Source organism: Choloepus didactylus, chromosome 7 (assembly GCF_015220235.1).
Source record: "Choloepus didactylus isolate mChoDid1 chromosome 7, mChoDid1.pri, whole genome shotgun sequence".
NCBI classification, from domain to species: Eukaryota; Metazoa; Chordata; class Mammalia; order Pilosa; family Megalonychidae; genus Choloepus; species Choloepus didactylus.
Window position 1 is genome coordinate 38580853 of NC_051313.1, and position 23820 is coordinate 38604672.

At 42.3% G+C, this 23820-nt stretch overlaps 1 protein-coding gene across 4 annotated transcripts in view; it reads left to right on the forward strand.

The window, feature by feature from the left end:
- Nucleotides 1–23820, forward strand: part of FYN (FYN proto-oncogene, Src family tyrosine kinase) — a 214984-nt gene that overhangs the window by 163408 nt on the left and 27756 nt on the right. For 2 of the 4 annotated variants that reach the window (XM_037844767.1, XM_037844768.1), the window contains 7 exons: nucleotides 4968–5066; nucleotides 7766–7869; nucleotides 8882–9031; nucleotides 11656–11820; nucleotides 14855–15034; nucleotides 17309–17385; nucleotides 17485–17638. In XM_037844767.1, the coding sequence (XP_037700695.1) occupies nucleotides 4968–5066; nucleotides 7766–7869; nucleotides 8882–9031; nucleotides 11656–11820; nucleotides 14855–15034; nucleotides 17309–17385; nucleotides 17485–17638 (929 nt within the window). Of the gene's footprint in view, nucleotides 1–4967; nucleotides 5067–7765; nucleotides 7870–8881; nucleotides 9032–11655; nucleotides 11821–12245; nucleotides 12402–14854; nucleotides 15035–17308; nucleotides 17386–17484; nucleotides 17639–23820 lie in introns of all 4 variants that reach the window. The other 2 variants (XM_037844769.1, XM_037844770.1) reach the window with 2 other exon arrangements.

Below are 23820 nucleotides of genomic sequence, written 5' to 3' on the forward strand. Positions count from 1 at the left end.
GGTGGGTTTTTTGTTTAACCTTTTCTTGAAATACATGCAAAGAAGTGCATGTTCCACAAGGATACCGTTTGCGGAGCGTCACAAACTGAACACACCTGTGCCATCAGCAGCCAGCTCAAGAAAGGGAACATCACCTGCCCCCTCCTCTGAGCCCACCTCACCGCAGACCTATTTTAAAATAGTAAATAGCTGCCATTTATTGAAGGGGCCTTATGTGCCAGCCATGTGCTAAGTTAGAAATGTTCTTATTTATTCTTCACAACTGGACGAGGTATGTATCATAGTCCTCATTTTACACCTGAGGAGCCAGAGGCTCAGGTGTGGGAACTGTCTGAATGCAGCAGGAGGCTGAGCCGAGGCTGCGATGTGTGGACAGAATCCTGGCTGCAGTGTCCGGTTTGGCCTTGTGAAGGGCTGGCTCGCCCCACCACAGGGTGTGGAACTGCTCCAGCCGGTTGACAGTTTGGAAAGGTGGGCTGGGAGGTGGAGAATGAGGGGATTTGGCTCAGAGTTATGCTCATTTATGATTCCTTACTGTTAATTCTCAACTGTAAGCATCTCTCATTGTTTGGTTCTCACATGAATGCTTCTTGTCATTGTCTACTAACTCTGAATTCTGAAATACAACCCACTTTCACTTCCTGTTTTATGCAATGTTCCCGAAATGCCAAGGTTGGTTAGAAATTTGAAAACCGTTTATAAACACTGAAAGGCAAAAAGCTAAGGAGCAGTAGGAAGTAGCACACTGCAAGTGGGTTTCTCAAAAGGTTGCGGGCGCTGGGAAAGCCAGTCCTTGCCAAAGTCAAATTCCTGACTTCCTCCTTTGTTGGTCTGAATGGGAACAGTATTGTCATCAAATTGAAATTTTGGAGAAACCTTGAAGGAAGAACTAACCTCTCGCAATCTATATTTTGTGATTTTCATGCATGGCCTTTGACGTTTACAGAAAGCTTTGAGCCTCTGACCCTGTTTTCTTAGTAGAAAATATTGCAGTTTTTTTTTTTTTTTCGCTTATTGTTCTCATCAGTGGAATTCCTTATCCCATGTGCCAAGTTAAATGCCCTTCTTCAAGGTTGTGGGGGAAAAATAAGGTTTTTGTCACAAATACAATATCGTGAAGCCAAGGGTAATAACAGGGAAGAGAAAACCATGGAAGGAAAAACAAAGCAATAATAAGGAACCATATGGCCCACGTCTCCTTCCCTCCCCCAGCCTCTCCCGCCTCTGGTGCTGAAAGGTGGGGAGGGATGGGGCCCTGCTGGGCTGAGGCAGCTGCCACACTCCCAGCCAGCGTGTCCTCCCACTCCCTTCCCCTATCAGGAGGCAGAGGCAGGGGCTGGCTTTTGTGTTTTAAAGTGCAGCAGCGACCATGTGACCGTGTATGCCTGTGCCCAGAGCACGTGGCACTGCAGCCCTGCAGGGTCAGGCAGGCGGGGGCTCCCAGAGGCCCAGGGCCTATTGTCCATGCTCACGGTAGTATAGTTGGGCATTATTCAGCTTGAACCCGTTTTTTGTAAAATATTTCAGTTCATCTATTCCATTCCCTATTTTCACATCTCGTAATTAGTGATTTGCCATCTAGAAACAATGACTCTAAACTATCATAAATGTTTTGTACAGAGTGGGGGTGGTTTGATTGCCTGGACCAGTGACTCCTTTAAAGCTTCTTTTCATCACAGTAAGGAGAAACCCTGGTTTGGGAGCCCCACCCAAACCTTTGATAAAATTGTTATGGATATGCTGTCTGAAAGGAAGGTGGGCATTGGCCAAATTTAGAAAGAATACAGCATTTATAATAAAAGTGCTCCGTGGCAGGGCAGATGGAAGCTGATTTCTGCTGGCAGGGGCCCCTTCCTGGCTCCATTAGGGCTCTAGAGACCACCCTCTCCCCCTCGTTCCTGGGATCACAAGCCCGGTGAGCATCTTTGGGGATTGAGGATAGAGAGGATTTAAGGACAGGCTCTTTTAACAAGTCTTTTAATTAGAGAAGCAGGGGAAACTGTTATAAAAATCTGAAAGGCATTCTTAACCAGAGCCAGGGCTTAAATCATATATTTGAATCAGAGCATGTTAATTACAATTAAAGAAGATCTCACCAAGTCACAATTACTGAAATATCTGGACTATAAGAACTGTTTAAAGAAATGCAGCTTTAATAATTAAATGCTATTTACCCACAATAACTCAAGTAAGGAAATAAAAGATATTTCTTTTTTCTAATCTAGTCTCTTTTTCTAAATCAACATGAATGATTTGTAAAGAATGTATCATTTTGTAGGTGAATCAGTGCTTCTCATGTATTGAAAAAGATATTTAATTTGCTCAACAGACTTCTTTGTTGGATTATTTGAGTCTCTACCAGCCTCTCGGGACACAATGTGTGAGGTTTACTACATAATACATTGAGTCCTTGTCACTTCATGTCTCCTTTGATGGAAAAAGTGACCCCAGCTGGCCTAGAGAAGGAAAAATCAAGTATTTTATCTTTCCCATAAGTAACTGAAAACCTTTGTGAGATTAACGGCATCACTTACGAGATAATCATGAATTCTTGATACATAATTTCACAATGAGCTGATAGTTGGATTCTAATCTGTTCTAAACTGTTTCAGTGCCTAGAAGAAAATGAGATAGTCAGCTCTGGATTTGAATTGGAAATTACCTCATTAATGTCAAATCACCTGAATAAGACTTGGTTTGTCCCAGCCTGCAGCAAAATGTGTTGGCTCCCTGCCCCATTGGCATTCCCATGTTCACTTAAATTGATGCTAACCTTTCTTTTTTCTTAATTTAAATAAATTAGAACGAACTTGATGAGGGTTATCTAGCATTAAAAAATAATCCTCTGCTACAAACACTTAATTTTTTTTTCCTCACCATTTTGGAGCATTTCCCAGGTGATGTGTGTGTGTGTGTGTGTGTGTGTGTGTGTGTGTGTGTGTGTGTGTGAAAGCACGTCAGTGAGCTCTGGGATGGGGGGGAGAGGAAGAGGGAAAGGGTGTGATGGGTATTGCTATTTTTTATAATGAAATGTCTCCATCTAGTGGCATTTCTCAGCAGTAAAATTTGTCCAAAGCCATTTTCCGTTAAACACATTCAGTGTTTAAAAGTAGAAAAAAAAAACTTCCACATACATACTTCGATGATATACTTACAACTCCATGTATTTCTTTTGCGGAGCATAAAAATAACACCAGTACTAAGCTGTTAAAATATTAACATTTTTAATTTCATAAAATCTGAGCCTGAGGGGATGAGATAGGGAAGTAGCAGTGTAGATTCCACACCAGTGGTAGTGACCTAGCTCTAAGGTGGCGATGGGTTCGCAGGTGTTCATTTCGTGAGTCACATATATGTATATTCTTTTGTATGTATAAAATATTTCATAATAAAAATCTATACGTGAGCTAAATGTAAGGGTTTTCTGGGTATAAGAACAATCACTCCCTTCTTTTGATTGATTTATCTATTTAAATTTGTTTAATTGGGTGAAAGAGGAGAACTTGGGAAACTAATTAAAACAGAAGTTTTAAAAAAAACCTTTGCCAACACCCTGTTTTCTTGTGTTACTTGTTCGGAGTGCATTTTCCCACAACTGCACCTCCAGCCCATGTTGGCTGGTCACCATTTGCTCCACTGCTTTATGAAATCCTATTTGGACTCCTGTGCATGGGTTGCCTTGCCCAGAGAACCGGTCTTTAGAGAATGGGACTCTGGAGCTGGGCCTGAGTTTAATGCTGGAGGCTGGTTATTCTCCACCTAATTAAATCAGCCTGGGGAGGACCTTTACCAGGGCTAAAAGCCAATACATTTTCTTCCCTGGCTGAGAGCTTTGACACAGAGCCCAGCTAGAAAGTGATTTTAAAAAAGAAGAAAGAAAGAAAGAAAAGGCCTGGGGTTTCTCTTGCTGCCTCCAAGGACCAAAAAAGGAAGGAGAGAGGGCGCTGGTGCTGGCCCTATCGTTCAGCCCTAGTGATCAGAAGGCTGAGAGATCTCAATTTGCTCAAGGGCAATGGTGTCCTCCCTTTCCCCTCCCACTCCTGACCCCAGGCTGGTTGAGGAGTCTGGGGATACTCAGTAGATGTCAGAGTTACAAGCCCCAGCTCCATCTGCTAACCATCCCTGCTCTTTGTCACACATAAAACAACATCAGTCTGTGCATGTGAACTTTAACCATTTAATTGACTCATTTGTGATAAGCTGAGAGTGGTGTTGTGTGCCCCCCTCCCCCCCGCCCCGAACATACATACGCGCATCCTTCCACCCACAGCTCTGGTTGCTGCACGGATTGAGACACTACTGTTATTTCATGGGGTATTTGGAAACATGTAGTAATATGACTAAGTGAATTTTTCTTCCCCTGCACTTGTACACCCACCCTTTTTCTCCCACCCATCAGACTCAGCTCAGTGCCACAAATCTTTCATGAAATATCTGCAGGTTAATAATGTCTGACGAAGGCTTTTCCCGTCACAGTCTTTATCATTCTACATGCTGAAAGTTGCATCTTCCCCATTTTCTGGAGAGCAAGGAAGGCAGGTATTCAGAATAGGCTGTCATCCCTTCCTGGGGCTCCTAACAGGCTACCTCTTCAGATGATCTGCATGGGTGGTGCTTTTCCTTCTGAGGCTGGGATCCCCTTCCCCTGTCCAAATTGAGGACTCTTCCCAAGCATAAAGCCTCCAACTTCCAGAAAAAATGCTTTCTCATGATCAGGTTCTGCCATCTCAATTCAAAAATAAGGCAAGAAAGAAAACGGGGTTCAACTCCTGGATTCTTCAGATGGCAAACCCTCTGACCTCCTCTGGGGTTCTGTTGGAGTTTAGCGAAACGGAGAAAGGCTGGAGAAATCAGTTGGTACATGACCAGGAGACAGCCATCTACAGCCGGTGGTGTTAAACCTGTGACTGCAAAGCATTTAAACTGCCGTCTATTCACGTCTTTCTCTCTCTTCTTTTTCTCTGCAGGGAAGGAGATTGGTGGGAAGCACGCTCCTTGACCACTGGAGAGACGGGTTACATTCCCAGCAATTATGTGGCCCCAGTTGACTCCATCCAGGCAGAAGAGTATGTTTTGTTTTATTGTTTCTCACTAAACTACTTGCTTCTAAAAGTTAGTTGCCACAACAAAGTGCCATTAACATTGTGCAGAGGGGAGAAGAAATTCATTAGAGTGTCTAAGGGTTGAGCAAATATGGTAATGCTGTGTTTCCCAGGCTTTATGCCTTGGTTTTTGCCATAACTATGTAATACTGGTACTATTACTAATTTAATTTCATTCTTTGGGTCTGCTTACCTTTTCAAAACTTCCATTTATTTTAAAAGTTAACTTTATATTGGTACCCTAAATGAAAACCCAATGTTACTTGCCATAGGCAGGAAGTAACCATGAAAACATGGTGAAATTCTAACTAGAGCGTATATTCTTGCCAACCCAAGGTTCTTACCCTGCAGTCTGCTCTCTATTAGAGAGACAAATAATTGTTAACACACACTGAGCTATTTCTTCTTGTTGGAATCAGAAATATTAAAAGAGCACTGAAAAGACAAACCTTCCTCACCAGTGCCCTGTGCACGCCCCAGATAAAAGAATCTCTCCTTCAGTGTGTGTCCCACAATTTGGGAAGCACTGTGGGTGATGGATTTCAAGTGGTCTTTCTGTTACATTTGGGATTTCCTTTGGTTTCTTCTATAATAAATAGTGACTGGCAGTTACTCGGCCCAAGGAGGCCACTGGCAGCAGTTCAGGTGGGCAGTCACCAGGCTGAGGGGCTCTGGAAGGGATTACCATTGTTCCTTGCCCCCACCTGGGGGTGGTTAACGGGCCCTTCCGGAGTAGAGACCTGTCCGAGTGACCGGTGTGCTGGCCCTGACCTCTGCTCTGAGGAGAAGGGAGGCCAGGCACTGGTGTCCCAGACCCGGAAACCAGCCTCTTCCCTGGCACCGGGGAATCTGCCTCTCCTCTCCAGCACAGGTAGTCTCGCCTCCCCAGAAAGGGAGCCAAGGAAAGCAGTCACGGAGCCCAGCCTTTGGCTCTGGTGTTTAATTGTGCCATGGGTTTGTTTAAGCAATACCAGGAGGATTTGGTGCCACACCTTGGCCAACTCCCAGCTGGATCATCTCTAGTCTTTAATTCCTTTGTATTTCCTCCAAGAAGCTGTTTTGTTTCCTATTCTCAAATATTCAGTGGTTGTGAGCTGTTTTGTTTTGGTTTTTTTCTTTTACTGATGGTGTCTCATCATCAGAGAATAAAGGAATTTGTACTGATTTTTTATATTAGGGCAGATTTGCAAACATCTTTTTGTTCTTTCAGAATAAAAGGTACCACCCAAATGAGCATGACTTTTGTATAACTGAGAAGCTACCAGCTATATATTTAAGTTATATTTAGAATGGTCAGTTTTTAAAATATTTTGTTTTTGAGGACCAAAATACCATATTTTTAAAGTAATGTCTGTGATTTGACATATGCAATTAATTACTGTTATCTTAAAATATTACTGCTTTGTTACAGTCCATTGTTAGAACTGTTATTACACAGTATTTTAATTGGGCTATTAATACAAACCCAGAAAGCCATTTTTCACAAATAATTGGTGTAGTTCTCTTTATACCAACTTGTGCTAGGACAGGGGTTTTCACAGTTTGGTACCCTTAAAAGGCACTGAGGAGTAAACATGCAGTGTGTCTTTTCTTATCTGCAGAGAAGCTCTTTCATTCACAAAAGAACTTGACAATGAACCCATTAATAGGTATGTTCAAGTATAATGAACTGAAATTTCATTTTAGAAACTGAATCTTTTCACAGTGGAATATTCTAAAAATTGTTCCTAGGAACAAATTCCAATGGAAGGCCCCAGAATTCTCTCTTGGGTCCTTGGAGCACCTGCTGCTCATTCAGAACAAAGGGCTGAACTGCTAACTGCCAAACAATGGTGAGGGCTTGAGATGTGGGGAGAAGAGAAAAGGCAAATCACAAAGGTGACTTGGTGTGATGCCTCTTCAGGTGGAATGGGTGGAGGGTTGTTAATTTTTTCAGAGAGAATATTAAAATGTCTACAACGCCAGGGCATTTTTAAGGACATGCTTATTGACTGCACAGATCAAAAGTGCACAGTAACCAGTCCCTGCAGCTGTGCAAAGAGAAGACATGTGGCAGATCCCAATCCAGATGCTTGCTAAATGCCTTTTATTTATCCAAGTCCTCACACCTGCTGGATAAGAATTAAAAATGGAAACAAGCATCCAAGGGCAGCAGTAATCTCAAATTAGGGGTAGGATTTACTTTTTATAAATATAATATGAATAAATACATATCCATTCTGACTGATCTTTTCACTTTTTAAAAAAAGTCTTGATTAATGATCTTTATATACACTAAGACTGAGTTGTGTTGTTTCCCAGAGGTTATAATTATGCTCAGAAATCGAGGGTCTTGTCGATGAGCATGGGAAGAGTCTTGCAGTTGCCATCTCAAAACAAGATCTTAGATTTCTCCTTTTGTGCATGCAGGTAGCAGTTTTATCACAGCCTAGTTCTTGTCATCTCTGGAGGAAAAGAAAATGGTCCACAATTCAAATCTGATGGATTAGGGGTAGAATCAGGAATAGATGGAAAGGAAACTGGATGAACTAGGAAAATATATATGGGAAAAGGCTAAGAACAAAATCAGAGACAAGAGTATTAATGGACAAAAGAGCCAACCCCTATTGCAGTTTTTAAAATGATTGTTACAAAATGTTTCCTTTCCTTGATCTTATCTAAAGGTGGTACTTTGGAAAACTTGGCCGAAAAGATGCTGAGAGACAGCTTTTGTCCTTTGGAAACCCAAGAGGTACCTTTCTTATCCGTGAGAGTGAAACCACCAAAGGTAAGATAACGAGTTGAAGAAGTTGGCTTGTCATTCAAATCTGTGGATTAGTCGGAAGGGATGAAAAGGCTTATCGCAAATGTACAAGGATTTTTAAATGGCACATATCCTCCCTACCTTGCTAGTGAAGTCCTGTTTTCAGTTTTCCCTCCAGGCTTTAGAACTGCAGACAGTGCCAAAAAAAAACTACAGAGGCTCAAAATCAAGGCTTTCCTTCCAATGCAGGGGCAGTGTAGCTTCCCTCCTCTGGGCACATAGATCATAGAATTTTCACAAGTCCATTAGAATTAAGATTTTCTGAAACTCTTAGTTACTCAGGTTATTTTTGCTTTTCTTTTGGTCTTTTGTTTTGTTTCGTTTCATTTTTTAGTAACTGAGGGCCTTACTTCTTTTCCTATAACTGTTGGCCTTTTCATTATTTAACTACTCTTTAGAGCCCACAAGAGACGGGTAAAGGGGCGGGGGGGAGCAGAGGCAGGTGTGGCCTTCTAGCTTTATCTACCAGACACTGTTACCTGATTCCATAAACAGTGTTGTGGAGCAGAAATTTGAAGCTCACTTCTAGAGAAACAATCCTCAGATTTCTTTTGTGCATGCAGCGGTGCCTATCTCCCGTGATGCCCCTGGGTAAAGGAGACAAGAAAGCAAGCTCAGCCGTGAATCTTGGTGCTTCCCTTGATCTTGCCCAGGGAAAATTGTGTCTATGCCGTATTGCCGTATTAGGCAACACAACTCTGCTGAATAGAGTATTTTAGAAAAAATCGAAGAAGCTTCTAGTCTCAAGAGTAGCATCATTTTAGTGCTAATATCATCTGACATTTGCATGAAAGCAAGAGGTGTTTTCTTTCTATGTACTGAGTAGAAATGTTGAGTATGTTTATATGTACATGTGCATGCTGCATGCCTGTCTCCCTTTGATAATTGTTAATCAGAATACTCAGTGCATGAGTCCTAAAAAGCAAACAGTACTCAAAGTGATTGGAACTGCTAATGCTTTTATGTACTTACCCAGGTGCCTATTCACTTTCCATCCGTGATTGGGATGATATGAAAGGAGACCACGTCAAACATTATAAAATTCGCAAACTTGACAATGGCGGATACTATATTACCACCCGGGCCCAGTTTGAAACACTTCAGCAGCTTGTACAGCATTACTCAGGTAAACGTTAATTCTAATTAGCTACCAACCGTTCAGACAGACACTGGGGAGCGGGTGGGCCCAGAGCAGGAAATGGGAAAGGCAGAGGAAAGCCATGCAACCGACATGTACAAAGTCACCAGACAGTATTTTTATTTTCCAGCCCCTAAAGGGTTGAGTAGGTTTTCTTGCTGTTGTTCTAACATAGTTATTATTAGTTCCATTATGTTTGTCAGTAGCTTCTATAACATTCCAGTTCCCCAAGTAGAAAGCAATAGCTTAGATTTTAAAACTTGTTCATCTTTTTATCTTCATCCTAAAAGCAAATACCTTTCCCCATTCCCTTGCACTATGTAATTCAGAAGCCATGAAAAGAAGATGGAGAGTGGTCTCCAAAGGGCGCTTGGGTGGGGACTGCTGTGGGGATATTGTGTTTCTGCCATCACTTTACGCTCTCAGCACTGTTGCAGGAATCGCTGCATGCACGTACGTTTCATTCTCATGACCCGATGAATTTTGCGTTTCATTTATCGTGTTCTGCTTCCCCACCAATACCCTGCTCCCTAACGAGACATAAACTTAAGTGACCCACAACTATTATGGCTATGTCATCTGTCATGTCAATTAAACTTTACAAAGTAGATCAGTCAGTCTCTGTCCTAACACCCAGATGTCACCACTATTTTGTCGTTCCTGGGAACATACAATTATTAGATGTTCAGACATGCAATTTGTACATTTTATTAAAGAATTTGGTTTTATGTGCAATTCATTAAAATAATTGCTTTCTTTCCCTAGATTAGAAAGTATATCCTACTTTATGTTGCATACACACATGCAGATATAGATCTAAACATACATGTACAGGCATAGATCTATCTCCTATTAAGCCCTGTAGTTTTGTTCCACCCATGTATACATTTTGTATTGTTCTACAGGACAAAGACAAGCCCCCAAAATAGTACGTGATTTGACCTCTTACTATTGCTTTATGCACATTCATTTAAAAAATGTATAGAATTTTTAGCACAAAAAAAGCAATCTTTTGACAATAAGAAAACCAGTATAATGATCTTGGGCTCTAATGAGCAACTGAAAAAATTAATAGCACTTGGAATATTAGTTGAGTAGGATATTGGGTAACTTTGTTTATGTGAATTATGTGATATTTGGGAGAAATGGAGCAGAATATCTCCCTAAGCTTAAGTGATATATTCAAAATGACTGCATGTTGTAGGGGTTGTTCAAATGCTGAAATGTATTTCATTACAGCCAAACATCAGCAGGGTCCCTAGAGTTTGGGTCATTTGAAAATACTGTGTGGGGAAGGGCACCTTAATAACATCGTAAAGCTGAAAGGAGAGAAGCAATATGAAGAGCAAGAGGTCTTTTTTAAATCTCAAAAAAAAAAAAAAAAATCCATCTTGAGTTAGATTTATTTTTATTATTGGCTTTTCCTCTTCCCCCTCTCTCATGCAATAAAATGCCTTTGAAATATTGACACATAAATAATTCCCTGCCTAAACATCTCAGAACCTGATTCCATCAAAAAGAAAGGAATAAAAGTTAAGTTACAGCAAGTTCCTGGAGAAAAGGCAACCCCACATTTGCTTTCCCTGGAGGCTTCCAGGGGGGTGTGGGAGGGGTGGGGTGTCTGCCCACCTCACAGCCAGGCTCTGTGCAGCTTTTGTCACTTCCCTGATTCCTTGTTCTTTGTTACCTCTTCTCTTCTGACTGATTTTCAACTTGAAATTTAGGCACTTTCTCCTTACCACTATTAGATTCTAAAAAGCATACTTTTTTAAACAGAACAAAACAAAAATCTCTAAATAACCACTAAGTGATAACTATTTTTTTCCTTCTTTATTCATAGAAAATAGAGTTCTTTCACATCCTTGAGTTTCTGCAAATTTTTGTTTCCATTCTTTCTCCTTTCATATCAGGCTCCTAAATTATACGTCGGAGACTGTTAATGAGTTTTTTTTTTAATGGAAAATATTAAAGAAGCAGTGGGAGAGTATCTGACTGGCAGAATAGAGACTCAGTTAGAATGCCAAAGAAATCACTAGAGAAATGTGACCTCTTATTTCCCCTGCCAGGTATAATCTTCATCCTTACTAGTTTATAACAATCTAATGTCTTATAGAGGAACCCTGTACTAAAGGTATAATTTTCCTTGCATTCATAGCAAGGAGATCTCCAATCCCCTGGGTACTCTAGATATTAGAGGAGGGGAAAGGACAGTCATCTGACATTCTGTAGTCTAAATGTACCTTTTGAAATGGGGGTATTTTCATAATTCCAGAACACATGTTATTAGCACAATGGACTAAAAATGTTTTTCTCACTTAGTGAGTGCAGAAGCCAAAACAGATTATATTTAATATAGAAAGAGACTGTATTATATCTGGGGGTATAGAATAGTTTATATTTAAACTGTCTCCTATTCTACCTCAAATAAATATGTTTCAATGTGTGGTGTCCAATGTTGCAAGATGTGTGTAGTTCTCTGCTGATGCAGCACTGTTCTGAAGACACACTGTGCACCGGCTGGTATGCGTTTGTGTGCCTGTGAGTGTTTTGTTTCATGTGTTCTGCTCTTCTCTCCCCTTCTCCTGCCGCTGTCTCCATCCCTGCTCCGTCAGAGAGAGCCGCAGGTCTCTGCTGCCGCCTAGTAGTTCCCTGTCACAAAGGGATGCCGAGGCTTACCGATCTGTCTGTCAAAACCAAAGATGTCTGGGAAATCCCTCGAGAATCCCTGCAGCTGATCAAGAGACTGGGAAATGGGCAGTTTGGGGAAGTATGGATGGGTATGCTGAGACTCAATTATTTTTCTATTATTAGCTTCCTCGTTTGAGAAATCCCAAACATCAAAGATGGAAGGTGAAAATAAAGACTTTATGACCAGGAGGAGAGTTTGAAGTACTAACAGTGGGGAATAATGATTTTGATTTTGATTTCAGAATTCTGGAATTTCTAGAAAAGAGATAGTAAGTGGTCAAGATTGACAGATGGCTAAAATTGTACTATTACCTGAGCTTCAGTTTATCAGCCAGTAAATGGTACAAGGAATGTCCCAGCCTGGATAAAATGGTTTGCCCTTCATTTTGAACTGCAAATGTTTTAATAAACTCAGTTTCTTCCTAATGGTCAAGTCACCTTCCATCTTTCCTAGTGCATGCATGACTATGGATTATAAGGACTGTGTTTTCTTTATTAATTCCCTCTCCTGTAGAGAAAGCTGATGGTTTGTGTTTTAACTTAACTGTGATTGCATCGAGTTACACCCCACAAACTTCTGGATTGGCTAAAGATGCTTGGGAAGTTACACGTGATTCGTTGTTTCTGGAGAAGAAGCTGGGTCAGGGGTGTTTCGCTGAAGTGTGGCTTGGTAAGGCAGAGGGCACATTTTGTTTTGGCTGCATCTTAGAGCCAATTAAAAGGACGGTTTTGAAAAAAACACACACATCTCCATACACGGCCTTTTGGACCAACACATTTAACCTGGACAGCTAGATGGGCACAGGCCGTCTAGGTTTTCAGTTTGGTGATTCCTTGCTGTGCTCTTCCATCGTACTTCATGTGGTTAACTCAGACACCCACAGAACAGGAAACCAATACAGTATGAATCTGGTGTTTCCTCTTCCTAAGAAACAGAAAGGTAAGATGATGTAGATGGGCTGCTGGAGGAAAGACCATGGGCTCCTTGCCCAGTGAGCCTGGGTCTGAATGTTTACTGGCTGATTAACCATGGACAAGTGGCTTATTAACCTCTTTGAGCCTCAGTTCCCTCATCTGTAAAATTGGAATGATACCTCCTTCATAGGGTTGTTTTGAGGATTACATGGACAATTTGTTTAAAATACCTTGCACATAATAGGTGCTCAGTAGACTCATGCTTCTCTTAATTTGGTTGTCATTGATAAGGCGAACTGCACTGGGTTCTCCCCAGTGCTTTTGTAACACCCTTTAGGCCAATTGCAGCTTTCCTTGGGTGCTTTAGGTCCCAACCAAAAACATCTGTCAGAACGAGAATATTTCATTGCAATGCTTGTGGATTCCTCCTTCCTCAGAGCCCATTAAAAACAGTATAGATGAGTACCTGTTACGTGAGGGTGTGTGGGTGTCAAGGTGTGGTTTTCATTAACAGAGTTAATATGTTCAAAACACTTACAACAGAACCTGACATGTAGTAATAAATAGATATGTGTAGACATATAGATATAGATACACATACATACCCTCAAGCACATATGTTATATGTATTAGCCATTATAATAACTATTATCATTATTATCATTTTTCAGAAGCCACATTATTTTGTCCCTCTCTCTCTAGACTTTTACTCAAATATAGTGAAATGTGTAGGTCCAGCCTTCCTCTCTCATCTATAGGATTGAGTGTTGAAGTTCTGGGATCTAAGGATTTTAATCAAACCACACACTCTCAGAAAGAATTGGACCCTATATGAATTTATTTTCAAATATGATAATTATCGTCTTTTAATCTCTACAATTACCATTAAGATTTTGTTTCCCACTGGACATGAAGCATCATTTTGTGGTATTCAGTGTTGGGGTTCAATGCCTGTGTAATTAACAGGGTTGTTTAAATTAGAGATGAAGTTCTTACTATATGTAAAAATTGGGGGTGCGAACACTCAGCAAAAGATCAGTTACAAATTGTGAAATTTCCCATTTATGTTTAATGGTCAAATATTTTAAGAGATTGAAAATGAACTCTTCTTTAATCCACTTATTCTTTCAGAATTTATATTTTTGTAGAGCTCATGTTGTAATCTAATGGGGTAATAATAGCTGCTCCAGTTTGGAGAACTTTTTCATTCAAAAGTTGATTACACTGAATATGAAAACAAATCTTAATTTAAACCAGCCTTCTTTTTCAAATAGAAAGTAATATAATTTAACTTAGCAGATTTTTGTTTCCCCCTTATGAATAGCTATAATTCAAGGTCATAAGACTAATAATGGAATACATATAGAACCTAAATTTTTTTTTTAAGAGACTCAAAAGGTAATCCAGTTCCATTCCTGTAATTTTACAGATGAGGTAACTGATGATGGTATTAAACCAAACCTTGCCTCCAGATCTAAAATTTTTTGACATTTTTTTAAGTTTTAATATTTCTGTTCCCTCTTAGCTGCTGTTTAATTTTTCCAGTCTAGCTGATAGAAGTTGTTCTTATTGTGGCTGGCCATCAGTAAACCTGAGGAATTTTTCCTTACTTGGTTGAAGCATTGGCAAGTAGAGTGTGAACTTCTTGCCAGTGCTTAGCAGCATGCTTAACTCAACTCTTAAAGGACCCGTCAAGTAGCTCATCCATTACAGACAATTAAAAGTTTACAAGTAATTTCCAAACATCCTCAGGTGTGTTGCCATATTTTCTTTTAAAGGACACTCTCCCATAAAATGGAAATTAATCCAGTTCTTTCCATGCTTACTCTACCACCTGAGGAATGGCTGTTGGATGGCCCCAAGGCTTTTCTAACTCTCAGACTTCCATCATTGTGCAATGTGAAGAAAGCATGGGAGCTTTGGTGATCAATTTGTAATTCCATGGCCAAACCAGAAAAGGAGAGTGGTATATATCGGAAAAAAGGAAAAACATTAAAAAATTATTAACTGTCCCATAAGTAAAGGTATTTTTTTTTCCTTTGAAAATACTTGACAGAATCCTTACCAATTGATTGTTTTTGCTCCTCAAAAACTGTATATTTTTTTAACTTAAAATCTAACAATATGCAAATAGCTTTTGGTTAAAAAATTTTTTCTTCCGTCATAAGCAAATCTTAGGTTTGACTTAATGTTGTGGGATATTTGTAGGTACCTGGAATGGAAACACAAAAGTAGCCATAAAGACTCTCAAACCAGGGACAATGTCCCCTGAATCCTTCCTCGAGGAAGCCCAGATCATGAAGAAGTTGAAGCATGACAAATTAGTCCAGCTCTACGCGGTGGTCTCTGAGGAGCCTATCTACATTGTCACCGAGTATATGAATAAAGGTTAGGCCCCACATCGCCCAGCCCCACTATCGCCCTCCTCCACGGTGACCTCAGGGGTTATTGCACAGGGAGAGGAATGGAGCTGCCTGCTTGCATTTTCCCCACTTTCTGCAAGAATCAAGCATTCCAATCAGGAAGCACCAATTGTGCGCTGATAAATGAAAACATTTTAAAAACAGACCCCAAATCCTTGCAAAACCCAATACCTTTTGTGTGCTGCAACATGTCAGAAATTCAAGCTCCTCTTCATAATTAAAATACTCATTTTTCACTTGGCAGGGAGGGTGGCTGGTGCGGAGGGCCTTGATACTTTGCTGTTATTTTGAATGTAGAGGCTTCTGTTAAATTTCCTTTTTGCAGGGCGAGTTAACAGCTGACACTGGTCTCTGGGCTAAGTTTAGTTTCCATCACATTGACATTTTATTTTTTTGTCAGCTTTCTTTTTTTTCTTCTTCTTCTTTTGTCAGCTTTCTTTTTTTTCTTTCTCTTTTTTTTAATGCAATTTTGAGATATATTCACACACCATGTAATCCATCCAAAGAATACAATCAGTAGCTTACAGTATCATCATAGAGTTGTGCATTCATCACCACAATCAATTTTTAAACATTTTCATTACTCCAAAATAAGGAAAAAAATTAAAATTAAGAAGAGCACTCAAAACATCCCATACCCTTTGTCCCCCCTATTATTTATATATTTTTTTGTCTTTATTTTATTGCTCATCTGCCCATACACTGGATAAAAGAAGTGTCAGTCACAAGGTTTTCACAATCACACAGTCACCAATAAAAGCTATATAGTTATACTATCATCAAGATATCATCAAGATATCATCAACAAATCTACTGTATTACAGTTTAACAGATTCGGGTATTTCCTTCTAGCTATTCTAATACACTAGAAACTAAAAAGGAACATCTATAAGAATAAGAGTAATAATAACCTCCAGGATGACCTCTCGGCTCAATTTGAAATCTCTTAGCCACAGCTTTTCCCCCTTTTGGTCAAGAAGGCATTGTCAATCCCACGATGCCAGGGCCAGGCTCATCCCTGGGAGTCCTGTCCCATGTTGCCAGGGAGACTTACACCCCTGGGAGTCATGTCCCACGTAGTGGGGAAGGTTTATTCTCAGAGTCGGCTGAGAGAGAGAGGCCACATCTGTCAGCTCTCTTTTTAAACAGCAGATAAAGAAATGACATGCTTTTAAAGAGTATTTTATTCTCATTCATTCTCATTGCCATCCCTCCCCTGTCCTCTTTCTTTCTAATCAAAGCAATATTGCTGAGGATAAGGCCAAAGATCACTGTGTTTTGGAAAAATGATGAGCCAAACAAGAAACAGCCTTCAAAGGCAACGCATTGCACACCAGAGGACCTCACAGTACTTTTTCTTCTCCACATACTTTCTTTTAAAATATACTTGGATTTTTTTTTCCTGGCAAATTATTTGCCCTTTGTATCCAGGGCTGTTTGGTAAATAACTTTGTGATTAAAGCATGAAATAAAAATCACCCATGACCGTCATGAGCCTTCCGCCTCTGAAAATGATCCTTTCAGCCTCCGTGTTGGTTCTGAACCTCCTTAGGCTATGTTTTAATAATGTCGCTGAAGCTATAGCTGTTTTGCTTCAGAAGTCTGAGTTAGAGTTAGCTAGTTGTTATCTAATTAGGGGGAGCTTTCTGCCACTCCCTGTATTCTTCAGTTACTCTTTTCTTGATGTAAAATCTACACATAAGCTAGGCCACTGGTTCTCAAACTTTACTGTGTATCAGAATCACCTGGGGAGCTCCTTAAAACACAGGCTTCTGGCACCCACCTCCAGAGTTTCTGGTTCGGTGGGTCTTAGATAGGGCCTGAGAATCTGCATTTCTAAGAAGCTCCCAGGTGTGCTGTTACCGCTGGTCTGGAGCTGTGTTTTTCCCACCTCACTCCTTTGTGCAAGGCTGATTCGGGAATGAGTTTGAAGTGATACATTTCTTCACTTGTTCCTTTTTATGACATAAAGGGCGACTAAGTCCCGTTTCTCCTAGTTTTATCAAATTTTTGTCGTAGACTTAGGGAGTCAACATCCTTCATTTTTAAAAGGTAAAATTGTTGCCCTTCAATGCATAGATTTTTTTTTCTACCCTCATTTTCTGTATAAGCCTTTTCTTTTCATTGATGGCAACAGTTCACCCAATTACTCTACTTCAAAAGGAAACCAAATACAGCCCTCTGCTGAGAATTTTTATCTTTCAGAGTAAATTGAGATGGCTCTGTGTTTTGTCTATAGGAAGCTTACTTGATTTCTTAAAAGACGGAGAAGGAAGAGCTCTGAAATTACCAAATCTTGTGGACATGGCAGCACAGGTAGGCTCCGCAATACCTTGATTCATGCCTTAGAATCCACGACGTGTGAGTACATCGTGTCATGGTGTAACGTGTGTCCTGTTCCCCGGGTTTCCACAGGTTGCTGCAGGAATGGCTTACATTGAGCGCATGAATTACATCCACAGAGATCTGCGATCAGCAAACATTCTGGTGGGGAATGGACTAATATGCAAGATTGCTGACTTTGGATTGGCCCGATTGATCGAAGACAACGAGTACACAGCAAGACAAGGTGGGCACTCCAACGACGGCTTGTGGTCACAACCTCAGACCTTGCTGCCTGGCCCTTCCCCCTCCTTACCTTCCTTTCCTCCGGAAAACCTTTGAAATGTCTGCTCCGCTGGGTATTTTCTCCTTGATCTGGCAGGAATTTGACAGCCCTGCAGGTGGGAGACTACAGTGGGTTCGATATGTGGATTTGATGTTGCTTTTCAGTGAGTGAAAGCTGCCAGGTCCCCCTGACTCTCGCCACCCTCCTCACAGCCGCCAGGCCTGGGGGATTTGCCTTTGGAAAAAAGAGGGCTGTGGAAAGGCAAGGGATCAGTCAAGTTACAGCCCATCACTCAATCAGTCAAAATCCCAGCAGGAAACAGCAGGTACACTCAAATTGGAGAATTTAATAAAGGAGTTAATTACAAAGGTATGGGCAGGGTTTAGGAAAAGCAACAGGGTATGCTGCAGTGTCCCAGAGCTAGCAACAGCAGTGGAATGGGGGGACGGGGTGGCCCCGGAACTCAGAACAGGCAGCTGTGCTGGAAGGGCCACCTTTAGTAGGGACATGGCAGGCATGGATCTGGGGAATCCATACCCAATTCACTCTTCTGCCTGCTTCAAGGTCTCCTGCCAAACCCAGCCAGAGCTGGAGGTCAGTGGAGCCCACTGATTCAGTCTGTTTGGGTCCAGAGCAGAAGAAGGATGGAGAGAGGATCCAGAGGGACGAGGGAAAATAACAGTGTAGTCTCTTGAAAAGCGTCTACTCCCTTAATCATCTCCCTCCACCCCACCCCTATGACAAATTCATAGATACTAGCCTTTATATAAAATACATCCCAAACCAGCAGCCACTCCAGTGGGGCCACTTTTCAGGTGCTATTAAAGCACCAGATGCCGGAGAGGGAATTCCTAGGTACATTTTATCTCCTCCTTGATATTCACAGAGCAGTCACCAGGTACTTGCTGTGGAATTAAGTATGAAGGAGGCTCCTCATGTAGAATATGCTGCTCATACCTGGGGGGTGTGGGCAAATTTCTGTTGTTTTTAACCAAAGCCTCTTCTTATTCCAAGCAAGGCTGGACAGTGACCAGAATATATTACAAGGCAGTGCTTTCTATTGGATTTCACAATGGCCGCCTCTGGAAGTTCTCTCTCTTTTTTTTTTTTTTTTTTTTTTGGATTCTTTCATTTCATGCCAATTCTTCCTTCCTTTTATTTGACTCTGAAAATGGAAACATTCTCAGCAGTCTCAAGTGATGAGGAAAAATGTTTCAACCAAGGCCCTGGCTGGTACAGATACTGCCCAAATGCAAATTGCATGCTGGCCAGACAGCTTGACTGGATTTTCCCACATGTGGCAGCTCTTGTCCTGGAGCCAAATGCCCCACTATGAGCAGGCTTGCACGTTTTGCGTGTTGAGCGTGCACACATACACCACAGTGCAGGGCCAGATGGCTGGCATGCCGTGTCTCTAATCAAAGGCATGTAACCTCTGTGATTGGCAGTGATCATCCAGAGAGCAACACGGACGTGATTTCGAGGCAGGGTGAGCTGAAAGAGTCTGAAGTGCCACTGGGTCTGAGAACTGGCCCTAATTGAGGGTGCATACCTGAAGCCCACCTGTCAGGTCCCAAACCCTCAGACATGGACGAGGGTTTGGGAAGGTTGTGAGGTGTGAATGTTAGATTTGGGAAAAGACTAGAATCTTGGGGGTGATATGAGCTCCCTTCCATGTGGGAATAGGGAGGGGCTGCAGGGAGGGGCTTGGAATCCGTTTCTCCCCTTTTCCTGGACTTTGGGCTCTGCAGAAGCCATCAGTAAATGAGAAGTTTCTGAGGCCAGGGAGCAGAGGAAGCTGGCAGAGGTGCTGTTGTCAGGCCCTGGGTACTTAGTTTGCAGAGAGTTCCTGGAGCAGAATCCATCACTCTGTCCCCTCACTGGGCTCCCCTCACATCCCACTGCTGTTTGAAGCTCATCCCTGGCCCTCGAGGCCCTCCTCCCTCCCCATTTAGCTGTCCCAATTGCCTGCCTGCAGCATCCTCACCTCTGCCATCACCTCCCCCATCGCAGCCTGAGCCCCTTTCCAAGGACCAGCCTTGTACCCTTTGTGCCATGTTTCCTTTACTTAATTTCCAAATAAAGGGGCCCACCCTTCCCTCTTGAGGTTTTTTCCATCTTCTTCCCTTTCCCAGACATCATCAAAACCATGCCAAACACTGGAAAAAGATAACAAAGAACCAATAAATGGACTGGAATACTGAACTGGGAGGGAAAAAACCTGTAGGGCCCCAGATTCCCAAGGAGAATAAAAGAAATGCTGTCCTGCAAGAGAAGGAAGGGGGGGGGGGCTGGAGCATCCACAGAAACCTGCCAAGTGCCAGACCTGAGAGGGCAAATGTGAGGAGTGGGGAGAGAGACCATAGAAAAATAGAGAAGTTAAGTAACTTGTGCAACGTCACACAGTCATAAATGGCAGGGTCAGGATTTGAATCCAGGTAGGGCTGGCCCTACTTGGCGTACCCTCCTGAACAATGCTAACTGCTTCTCATCAAGACAGCAATTCAAAAACAAGTCAGTAGGAAAAAAAGAGAGAGAATTGAACATAATTCCCTTTTTTTTTTTTTCCTTTATTTTATGGAATGTTTTTCAGGGTACCTTTTAATGTGCATGTGCAAGGAGGGAAAGACCTTCAGTTTCAGGCTCTGGGCAGCCCAGCTGTTCATAAAATTTCTCCCAAGGGTCTGCCCAGCCCTGGCCCTTTTATGAGGCAGGAAAGCCCTGGCATGTATCTGCTGGTGTCCTCTGCAGATGGCCTGCGTGCCACATGTGAAGTTCCTGCTGGGGATTAATCAGCTCCTCTGTACAGCTGGTCCGTGTGCCTAATAATATTTGCAAGTCAGCCTTTATGGTACCCACAGGCCAAGGCAGGGCTGCATCCTGGTTATAGCAGCACAGGCCATGTTCAGACACATGCACCAAGCAGAAATATTTTAGGACTATAAATGACAGTTGTTTTTCAACACAGTTGTGAATTTCCCATCTAAGGATGCACTGAAATGTCTGTCTCCCTCCCTCACCCCTTGGTGGATGAGGTGACTGTTCACAGAACACAGACAGAAATGGACTCCTTTCCTGCCGCCACCCCCATCCCACTGGTTGCAGACTGTGAACAGAAGCCCCGGCCCAGAACTCACTAGGGTGGGTCTCCGCTGGCAGCATTTTGGAGGCCACTAGAAACTTTGGAATGTTCAGCCTCTGGTTCCATACCTCTGCTACCTCCCTCTATTGTAGCAGAGAGCTCTTTCTTTAGTCATAAATAAACCCTCTGTTGAATTCTGCCCAGTTGGGGTCTCGAAGTAATGCCAACATTAATTATCAAAGATTATTCCCGTGCATTCAGATGCAAGTAATCTTGAGAATAAAGTTGCCACTAATAGAAATGAGTGAGTTGGGAAGAAGTTCTTATTTTCAGAGACAGAGGGTCAGAGTAGTTTTGGATTTGTTGAGTTTGAGGTGGCTGTGGTGCTGCACCCAAGCGGAGAATCAAGCCCAGAGAGGTCAGTTGGGGTGCCCTCACCCAGTCAGACTGCCGTGTCCGGGTCCTCAGCCTCCCAGCCTCTCTCCCACATCATGACCCCACAGCTGAGTCTTGGCATCTCGCCCACACCTCTCCTAAGATCATTCCACGACTACCTCCCTACCCAAGCATCCTTCCAGATCTAACCCCAGTCCCACCTCTGCCCCAGCCACCATGGGGATCCACTGTCCGCTCCGTCACCCTACACAACCACACACACCTGGTTCTCACAGCCACCAGCACAGGCATCTGTCACGCCCCTCCCCCCCCCCCCCCCCCCCCCGGCAGTCAGTTACATCAAAGCTCACACCAGCAGCTGGGAAGCAGTGGGAAAATTCTCGACAGACTCTTTTTTTTTTTTTTGTAAGCTTTCAGGAAGCTCAGTGCTGATGAATCAAGTTCTGATAGACCTGGTTTATGTATAAGAACCACTTGTTTGTGTGGACAGTTTTATTTTTTTATTACACTGTATATAGGATAATGAACAAATCTTAAGTGTGCAAGTCAATGCATTCTTACATATGTACCCATGAACCTGCCCCACAGACGAAGGCACACATTTCCAGCACCCCAGAAATCTCTTTCATGCCCCCTCGCAGTCAGTGACCACTCTTAGAGGTAGCCACTATTTTGATCTCTGTCACCACAGATTAGTTTTACCTGTAATTGAATGTCACGTAAATGAATCGAACACTATGATTCTTTTGTGTCTGCCTTCCTTCCCAGCATCATGACAGAGATCCATCCATGGTGCTATGTGTAACAGTAGTTCATTGCTGAGTAGTATTCCACTGCATGGCTGTATCACAGGTTATGCATTCTACTATTGATGAGCATTGGGGTTTTTTGCCAGTTTGGGGCTAGTATGAATGAAGCTGCTAGGATGGTGGCCATAGGCCTTCATTTCCCTTGGGTATATTGCAAGGAGCATAATTGGTGGTCATAAGGCAAACCTGTAGTTAGCACTGGTAGATACTGCCTAGTAGGTTTGTGGCTATAAGTTTAAAGGTAGAGACACAGTTCCTATGTGACTTACCTGTGTCCTTCATGCTGGGATAGGCAGGTGGTTATGAACAGATCTTGGGAGAGGGTGTGGGCGAGAGGCCAAGACTCAGCTGTGGGGCTATGATGTGGTAGAGAGGGCTGGGAGGCTGAGGACCCAAATAGACTTGTATATCCCTTACAGGCTACTGAGGCCGCCTGTGAGACTGAGAAACTTGAGTTGGAAGTTAGGAGCCCTGGAGGTGAATCAACTCTGTCCCCAGGCAAAATTCTTAGCCTTTCTGGAGTTCATTTTTATCATCTGTAAAATGGAGATAATATAAATAATTGCCTCACATAATTAATGTGAGAATTAAATGGGCTGTCCATGAAAGCTCTGTGAAGATTGCAAAATATAAAAATCATTCTTATAATCTGAGCTTTCTGTGTTTGGTATATATTTTCCTTGAAAGGAACCTGTATTTTCTGACCAAAAAAAAAAAAAAAATTTTTTTTTTTAAGAAAAAGTCTGTTAGTAATCAATAGAGAAGCATCGATCTTTAAAGAGCAGGAAAATCCCATTTCGTTATTTTACAGTCAACTCTATTCATCTGGGCAGTCACTGCTTTCATATTACCTACTAGTAGGCCCCAAGGGCCCTCCACTGGAACACAGCCAGGATCCAACTGTCCACTCACCGTCCTCCCCTGCAGACTTTCCTCTCCCTTTCACCTCCGTTGTTCATAATCTTGTCAACTCAGAGGATCCGTGTTCTCAGTGGTTTCAGTGATGTGTGTGGTGCACACATAAACGTACGCACATGCGTTAGAAGAACCTGCAGGAGCACAGTTGCAGCATTCCCCCTGAGAATCTGTGGGACCAGTCATGCTGCTTCTCTCTAAGGGTGATTTGGCCTGAAGACCAGCAGAGATCCCGCAAGGGCGCAGAGCACATAGGAGATATTTAATAAATACGTGTTTACGGGAGCAGAACTAGCTGAGCTCACTGTCACCTTTCCACTCTCTGAGCAACGTGCACTACTCTTTCTGGGACGCAAATACTGTTGTGACTGCCAGAACCTCCAGAAAGGATTGTCACACCAGTATTCCCTATATACTGCAAGATTGTCTTCGGGGTAATGAGAAGCAAGCTTTGTAAGGCAGTTGTGTTTAAATCCTGACTGCCCTTCCCAGGCCATGTACTTTGCATAAGCTCTGTCCTCTCTGAGCCTCTGCTTCCTCATCCGTAAAATAGAGCTGGTGTTTATTCCTTGAAGATATTGGAAACATTAGAGAAGATGGTCAGAAGCAGCGGTGGTATTATTCACTCATTCCCAACCTCTCCTGCCAACACCACTGTTGTCTTTTTGGATAGCCAGACACCTTCCCTTCCCTGTCCCCCTCACCCCCCACCCACCTACCCCACCACCTAGAAAAATAGATCACAGGGCTTGGATTGGTTAAGAGCAGGAGCCAGGAAATCAAATTGTCTCAGTTTGAATACAGACACTGCCATTAATTAGTTGTGAGACCTTGGACAAGTTTCTTTACCCACTCTGGCCCTCTGTTTCTTCTTCTGAAAACAGGGATAATGACAGTTATTTACATCATAGAATTGTTGTATGGCTTCCATGAGAACATAG